We start from the raw sequence: 8433 nt of genomic DNA on the forward strand, positions 1-8433 counted from the left end.
TTCAGCCACATTATGTTTAATTCATAGAAGTAAGTAAGTAAGTAAGTAAGTAAGTAAGTAAGTAAGTCAAATTTGATTTTCACAGACAGGGCACAATACAAAATACAATACACAAATCATAAGATAAAATGAGCATGTGAGCACATGTTGATAAAGTACAAAACTAAGAACACAATACATAATGAGAACACGCTACACAATTACAATTACTCAGTAAAACACAAAGTACAGACCAGGTGCACACAGGTCATCCAAATGCCGGCTTGAACAGATGTAAAAAAAAACTCTCAGTCTGCTTCTCCACAATCTGTTGCAGCTAAGTCTTCGGCCTTTAATGATATTTTCACCGACAGGATTGGTTCCTTTACACTAAAACGTACGTAATCACTTCATCAGATCAAAAAATAAAATTTTGTTTTCACATCAGCAATGAAGCGCTGTGTCCTGGCAGTCGTTTCCTGTCTTTTCTGTCCTCTTTAATAATTGATGAAGGCAAACATGGCTGAGAAGGAAATTAGACTAATGTGTATGATTGGCCATGGTCTGAGTGAGCTGCAGATGGTGTGCTTACTCAGCTTGAAGGCCAAGTCGCCAGGACTGTGCATTTGTAGAGGTCCAGCTATGTAACAGAATAGGCTGCAAGACAAGCTCAGTCACAAACACGGTTTAAGACTAAAGACAAGAGTTAGGATGCACAAAGACAAAAAGATTGTGCATAAAAGATGTGGATGTTTGTGTTTTCTCGGACTGATCGTGAGCTGGTTCATAGATGAGCAGCCAGGGTCTTTGTTTTTGTCATTGAGGTTCAAGAGAACTTTCCCTGACCAAACAAATAAATAAACTAGGCAGGCAAAGGTCTTGCCATGACCTGTTCTGTGTCTGGGAATCAGTCATTTCATTATCTATGAAGCAGATTTTGGGATATTTTTTTAAATATGCCACTCACTGTATAAACACTCTGGGCCTATGCAAGACACAGAGTTGCTTGTATTTGTTTTGCACACCTCAAGATAAAAACCTAAAATATGTATTGTTTACTACCACTCACAAGTATAGTAAAAAAATATATACTCTTGACTGCAACTATCTAAAATGCACATAGATAAGTGAGGATGTGCTTCCCATGGGTGAGAATGTATATTCCCTCCATCCCATTTTTGTGCAGGCACTGTTGTGGTAATACCTTGCTGAACAAGCCAATATGCATGTGTCCTGTTATACGCAATGCCAGGAACACACTGGCTTATTTACTGGCCAATAGTAAAGGGTGTAGCACTGGTACACTCCACCCTGGTTTCATAAACCCGCCTCTCAAGTCTTGAACAACCAGGCTTAAGTACACCTATCTGGTTTCATCCCCTAAGCCCTACAGAGGGGCTAAAAAGGTCATCAGTGATGGCAAGTTTTAGATTTTCAAATGAAATAAAGGTAAATATCAAGATTTGTGACTATGTGTCTCTCTGTCAATGTCTTTTGTTGGTTTGTGTGTGTTTGTGTATGTCTGTTTTTGTATGTCCTTTTGGTAAGCTGCAGACTCAATTCCTACTGTTTCCTACATTTGATCAGAAAAAAAAGATTTGTGTCTTTACAGTTTTCCTAAACCTCTTTTAGACATTGTGTAAAATGTCATTTTTTATATTTTATTTCAAGCATGGTAAGAACATAAGTCAAAGGACAAAAGTAGAGAGGTAACAATTCATAACTTAAATGTTGTTTGATTGTTTTGTTGCAGTCTGTTATTACTGTGTTCCTTCAATTGTAACATGCACTGAGACCATGTTTAATGTTGATTTTACACTTTAAATAAAATTTGATTGATTGATTGATTGATTGATTAAATACCTCTAAATCTAATAAATCTTGCCACTTGCGTCATCATAGTCCAGTGATGATGTTTTGAGTTTGTCACCTTCCTCTAAACTTACTTATTCATAAACCTACTCTACATAATTCCACTCTCCATCAAATTCAAGGATAAGTTGCTTTCTTTTAATTTACTAGCTCACACTTTGAATTGCGTTTGTTTTATTTGCCTTTTGAACTGTATTGTTGCTGGTTTTAACTGTAAGGTTGCTGAGTGCTATGAAAGGCGCCCATAAATAAAATATATTAATATTAATATTAATATTAATATTAATATTATCATATTAGCTTTTCCAAAATGTTCAACACTTTTGTGGTTTGGCTTATGTATGGATTTATTTGTCCTTACACTTGCATCACACACACGACTTTAGAAGTAATTTTCTTTTTACACTGATTCACAGGTGAGAAGATAAGTAAAAAGTGATAAGTGGTTAAGGTGGCAAAGTGGATGAGCAGACTCTGAGTCACAAACAGCCGTCTCTATCTTTAGACAGTCTGTGGGGTACTTTGATTTCCACATACGAGGAAGTCAATACAAATTGGATTGAATGGCTTCCAGGCACCAGTTACACACAGCTGTTCTGCAGTTGTAGTTTTTTTTCACCTCATTTGGACATTTCTACATTGTTGCATTCATTCATGATGATCTGCTGATTCGGAAATCACTCTAAAATAGATTTTAATCCTAATAAAACGTTTTACCTTGAATAAAGTTGAATGTACTTTACCTAAATATTGCATTCTATGAGACTTCCAGCTGTTTTACTGAGGAAGACTGTGAAATACACTATAATGGTCAGAGTAACCTTATTCAATATGTTATTCTTACCTTTCTTACAGGATAGGGCATTTCAAAGTGCTTTAGAGATGAATCAAAACACTTTAAGACAAACGCACTAAGAAATAAAAATCATAAAAAATTATAAAAGCAATACAATATATTTAAAAAAACAATAACACAAAATAGAGAAGAGGAATTAAAAACTTGAATATGATGCGGAGACTGCTACAGTATGAAAAATGTACATATAAGAACAGCCTTAAGTACATCTTATCAGACTCATGCATGAAAACATTAGAAACAAGCAGTGTGAGGATGATAAAAAAGCACACACGCTGTGCTCCCCTTAACAAGCCTGGTGTGCTTGTGTACCGCTGCGCCCCCTGCGTTCTCCTAACCTCACATATATTCCAGCTGCTTTCTCTAGGTCTGTTTACTATTTACTGGCGATGGAGCAAACAGATGAAGCCGATGCTCGCATGTAATTTGACTGCTGGTTATAAGATGCCTTGTACCGGGACAACAAACAGAGAAAATGCTGTTTAGGTGCACGCAAATTAATGTGAGATGTGCATTTCTTTTTCTAATGCATTAAAACTACACGGTAAGATGTAGGCGAATGCACGCAGTAGGCATAAAATAAACTGCATATTGTCATTTTAAGATAAAAAAAGGGGCTGACGCACAAAACAGCCAAAAGGCTGTAATGGCGGGTCTTGCTCCGGCTCTCCAAGCTGGAGCGTGTCGCATGACGCATTTGGGAGGCGCGGCATACTTTCCCCATAAATCCCCAGCCTGCTGTCCTCCGGCTTCAGAGAGATAGCGAGGTCAAACCCCTCACATAACTAAAAACACTTTATAACCATATCTTGCTTTTGCATCCACCTTTGGGTGCAACTGCTGCATGATTAAGAACATGTCACCACCTGAGAATGAGTTTGACATACCGGCCAAGAATTGCCACAGGATGGTGATTCTGGGTTCCACTAAAGTTGGGAAGACAGCCATCATCTCTAGGTTTCTGAACGAGAGAGTTGAAGATCAGTACACACCCACTATTGAGGACTTTCATAGGAAATTCTACAGCATCAGGGGAAACATTTACCAGCTGGACATTTTAGACACATCTGGAAATCATCCCTTCCCTGCAATGAGGAGGCTTTCCATTCTTACCGGTGAGTAGAGCTTTAAACCCCAAAGCCCATGCTGCTGTTTGCAGAGTGTATTGGCTTCTATTAAAATTGTATTACTATTTGGCATTGAACCTGTCTTCTCTTGGGTTTTCCAGGTGATGTGTTCATCTTGGTATTCAGCCTGGACAACAGAGACTCCTTCCAGGAGGTGCAGCGCCTAAAACGTCAGATTTATGAGACCAAGTCCTGCCTGCGAAACAAAACCAAGGAGAACGTGGAGGTCCCGCTGGTCATCTGCGGCAACAAATGTGACAGAGTCTTTTACCGTGAGGTGCAGGAGGATGAGATCGAGCAGTTGGTTGGTGAAGACGAGCACTGCGCTTACTTTGAAATCTCAGCAAAGAAGAACACTAACGTGGACCAAATGTTTCAGACCCTCTTTACCATGGCCAAGCTGCCAAACGAAATGAGCCCCGATCTGCACTGCAAAGTTTCCGTGCAGTACTGCGAGGTTCTTCACAGAAAGTCCTTCAGAAACAAGAAGTGCAAAGATGGAAATGCATACGGGAGTGTGGCGCCGTTTGCACGGAGACCAAGCGTGCACAGTGATTTGATGTACATTAAGGAGAAAGCCATAGGAGGCAGCCAGACCAAAGAAAAAGGCTGCATCATATGTTGACATTTTCTTTGTCTTTGTTAAAGAGACTTTTTGTAAGACTTTCCTGAGCTGAAGCTGAGCCGTTCTGCAGGGCAACATATGCCCAAATACTCTAGACTTCAGCGCCAGAGACACAATGATTTAAACTGTGATGAGACACATGGGGAAAGCGGCTCAGCTCGTAGGCCCATCACCAGTCTAGTGAATGATGCCGTAGATGCTCGGAAAATGCTGTAATATCTGCCTCTACATTAGCTTTGTCGAGAAAAGCGATGTTTACATTTATCTTGTTTTTCAAACTTGGTGGAACTTGAATGTGTGTTGCATTATGAACAAATCTGAATGTGTATTTATTATGTCTACGTCAACTTTTGGATGAGAGGGTTAAATTAAAAACAACTTCTTACTTTCATAGTCTGTCTTCCTCCTCTCTTTCTTTTCAAGCAAAACACGATGAAGTTACGTCTCCAAAGCAACAAACACATAGTAACCAAAGTAAAAGAAAGTTGCTTAATTGCGTCAAACAGACGCATAAATAATGAAGCTACAGGCTCAAATGAATGCTTTAAGCCAGTATCTCAATTAATTTTATTACAAAATAGGAATATTGAAATATCACAATGAGAACATGATACACTGAAAAGCTACTTTCAATATAAATAGTAGGACAAAATCCGGACATTATGTGAGGTTCAAAAACATCACTGCGATGCAACTGAGGAAACAAAAGTCCTTGTCAATTTAGACGTCCATCCCGTAGTCTTGAATCTCACATCTGGTCCGTTACGTGGGTAAGGATGAAAACAAATGTCCCTAATGCACCTCGACTATGTGTGAGCTTCCTCCAGTCAGTAATGCAGACTTCAATGTCATGATGCTTTTGGCACGTCAAACATGCACAGACTTTTGTATTTCTGCAGCAGCTGGTTTTTGGTGCGGACCTGCTCCCGCAGCGTAGCCAGCTGCTGCTGCTGCTCCAGCGGACTGCAGTCTACTCCGGGCATGTTGGCTATCTGCTCCCGAGCCTCCTGGATCTTTGTCTTCAGCTTGGCCAGTTCCTGGTGGACATCCTGGCTGTCCTTGTCCATGCTTTAAGAGAGTAAGGTACATAAGGGTAAATGTCATTGCTACGTTGTTATTTTTGACATTTACCTTTACTAGTTAGCTAGGCTAGCGGTGACAACTAACGTTAGCTTTAGCAAATAGGTCAACAATCTTTGCAACTTCACCAAAACGATGGTTTACGACACGTAAAGCGGTTTCCACAAATCCGATAGTAAACATGAAACCCACACGACTCTGCCTGAACTCTTACCTTTTTATAATATCATGAACTAAAGGCAGCAAAGAGCAATCATCGCTCTCTTTTTCTTGCTTTGGTTGAGACACCGCCATCGCGCTCACTGCTTCGCGGCGCAGATAGATCACGTCACACATCGTATGAAGACGTCACCCCATTCAAACGTTTGCACTGCTTTAACATGCTTAACATAGACTTTTTTTCCTTTCGTAAATCATGATACAACATGCTACAGCCTTATTGATTTTTTTTTCCCTATTTGGGTGCAGGGCTGTCAAAAATATTGAGGGAACATAAGTACTGAGGTATTTTAATTTATCTTATTGCAAAGCTGTGCCCAAATGTCCACAAAGGCTAAACTCATTTATTATATCATATATACTCAATATTTTACTCATATGTCACTTCTTTCACAGTAAAAATAAGTTGATGGATGGCAATATTGCCTCAAGTTTCAACCTACCACTTCCATTTGCCTAAATTATAGGATTTACAAGTTAAAGCTAACAAAAACCCTGTTTTTTTAAGCGTCCATTGTGTAATAAAATATATTTCAGGAGAGGCCCAATATTAAGATAATTGTCAGTTTAGGAGGTTATCTGGATGTGCATGTAAGACTCATACATGGATAGCATATAGGCCTACGTTTTCTTTGATAGACCACAGAAAATCTACCGACACACAGAACAAACAAACCTAACCTGGAATAATGCCACTTGTCGATCTGTGCACCATAGTGACGGACTTTTTATTGTATAAATACGGTAACTCACTGGCAACGTGACCACTTTATTACAGTACCATAACTGTACATGTTTTTTTACAGTATGATGGACTGTATGAAGAGCAGAGAAATGGTCATGAGTTTATCTTATCTACTGTTAACAGACTTACAACTTCTGCAAAAACATAGAACATGACAGTACAAGAAATAACTCAAGTAGTAGTAGTTTTACAGGTTTTTCCTCCTCCAGTGATTCAAAGGTCTTTCTACTTTCTTTTCCTGTCTGTCGGCCCCAGCACAGTTAAAGAAATGTTTTCCCTGTTTAATTCATTTTCTAATTTCAGAATTCATACACATTTTATTAATACATTTTTATGACTTTTCCATGTCTTTGAGGCATATTTCTATAACCATAAATCCTCTCAAACATCTTTATGAACACAAAAAATAGAAATAAAATTAATTCCAAAATTTACAACAGTATACAGTAAATCGTAAAGGTTAACAATTTTTTTTTCAACCTGGTCCCTATGTTCTTGTGTCCAAGCAATCATTGACAACATTGTGGAAAGCATTCCTACAGAGGTCAACATTTGATGAAAAAAGGTCAACATTTCTTCTGTTAAAGAGTAAGATCTATTTTTTAAACATGCTTAATTCACCTGACTCTGTGTAAATAAACAGTAACTTTGTCTGGTGATTCAGGGCTGACTCTTTAACAAAAAGGTCTATCTCTGTACTGATCCTTTCCAGATGTTGTCAGTGCGCAGTGTTTATGTATTCTTGAAATGTCCGTGTGGCAAAGGACATTCTGACTCTGAAATATTTGCTGCAGTTATCGTAGGCGCAGCAAACTGTCTTTCCATCTCTGATGTCAATTTTCTAGTGAGCACACAAAGCTGAGAAATTATAAGACACACGGGAATATTCTTTAACTAACAAGCAAGAGTAGGCTACCACTGAACTGAGTTTGTTTTTCAATCTGTGACTGTTTGTGGTTCCTGTGCATGTGGGATTTAAGCGCAGCAAAATTTGTAAAAGGAAGCAGGACGTTGCTCATTTCCACATCACAAACCAATAGTTTGCCATGTGCTAAGTCTTTTTCACATGTCTACAGAACATTCCTAATTCTTAAAAATACAGGTTGCATAACTTACACCTGTACATACTTGCATAGGTCAGTTTGTAGATAGATTGCAAATTTGAAATTTGTTGCATGTGCTCCCGTGGCCCATTGGGTCAGACCTTCATGTCCAGCTTTTTTCTTCCTCCTGTCTCTATCAGTTTTCTCTCACATTTTCCCGGTCACTGGTTGTTGTTCTACATAAGAAATTATGAAAGTTAATATTTTTAAGTGCATGCAAAGTGCAAAACTTAAAACCGTTCCATCCTCACTTGTTGAATGATCGATCGGATTTAAGGTTAAGCAGCTAGCAAAATAAATACATTTTACTTTCCTTTTCCCCCATAAACCATGGAAGCTACAATATACACCCCTATCCTATAACTCCTAACACCATATTCTTTGAGTTAAACAATCTTTAGATTAGGTCATGAACCAAAAAGGAGGAATTCAATGAAATATCACATTACAGAAAGCGATAATACTACTGTAACGTTGGGCACTGATGCTAATTTTTGCTGGAGATCTTGATGGTTTTAAGTGGCCAAACCCTGAAGCCAAGACAATAACTGCTCCCCACATATACTGGAGACACAGATTTTTCCACCAAAACCAGTGCTTAATGCGGTTAACATTTGCCAGCTAACGTTATTTAATTTAGCACACATCTTTTTCACTTTAAAAAAACTACCCAGATTATTAATCCGTCCCACACCACATTAACATTACTCAAAGACGCTTTCCCTGTCACCCAACATAACTCCTAGAGTGGATGTGTTTTTAAAAAAAAGATGTAACGTTAAAGATGCCCTGCCACAAGTATTTGATAACTTTGTGGTAATCTTTCT

General features: G+C 38.6%; 2 protein-coding genes across 2 annotated transcripts; one reads left to right on the forward strand and one right to left on the reverse strand.

Moving 5' to 3' along the window:
* Nucleotides 1–3425: 3425 nt before the first annotated feature.
* On the forward strand, nt 3426–4848 carry LOC116703471 (dexamethasone-induced Ras-related protein 1). Its single transcript, XM_032538223.1, has 2 exons — nt 3426–3822; nt 3936–4848. The coding sequence occupies exons 1-2, from the start codon at nt 3552–3554 to the stop codon at nt 4457–4459; spliced, it is 795 nt and encodes a 264-aa protein (XP_032394114.1). The 5' UTR covers nt 3426–3551; the 3' UTR covers nt 4460–4848.
* Nucleotides 4849–5009: 161 nt separating this feature from the next.
* LOC116703449 (mediator of RNA polymerase II transcription subunit 9) lies at nt 5010–5875 on the reverse strand. The gene is made up of 2 exons (XM_032538192.1): nt 5754–5875; nt 5010–5527 (listed from the first exon to the last, which is right to left on the reverse strand). The coding sequence occupies exons 1-2, from the start codon at nt 5873–5875 to the stop codon at nt 5308–5310; spliced, it is 342 nt and encodes a 113-aa protein (XP_032394083.1). The 3' UTR covers nt 5010–5307.
* Between the last annotated feature and the right edge of the window lie 2558 nt (nt 5876–8433).

Source organism: Etheostoma spectabile, chromosome 15, assembly GCF_008692095.1.
Source record: "Etheostoma spectabile isolate EspeVRDwgs_2016 chromosome 15, UIUC_Espe_1.0, whole genome shotgun sequence".
Classification (NCBI taxonomy): domain Eukaryota; kingdom Metazoa; phylum Chordata; class Actinopteri; order Perciformes; family Percidae; genus Etheostoma; species Etheostoma spectabile.

Bases quoted from the DNA above. Each gene is read 5' to 3' on its own strand.
- LOC116703471 (XM_032538223.1), top strand. From the start codon at position 3,552: ATGATTAAGAACATGTCACCACCTGAGAATGAGTTTGACATACCGGCC. The intron at 3,823-3,935 runs GTGAGTAGAGCT...TGGGTTTTCCAG, and splicing joins GAGGCTTTCCATTCTTACCG to GTGATGTGTTCATCTTGGTA.
- LOC116703449 (XM_032538192.1), bottom strand. From the start codon at position 5,875: ATGTGTGACGTGATCTATCTGCGCCGCGAAGCAGTGAGCGCGATGGCG. The intron at 5,528-5,753 runs GTAAGAGTTCAG...ACTCTCTTAAAG, and splicing joins GTTCATGATATTATAAAAAG to CATGGACAAGGACAGCCAGG.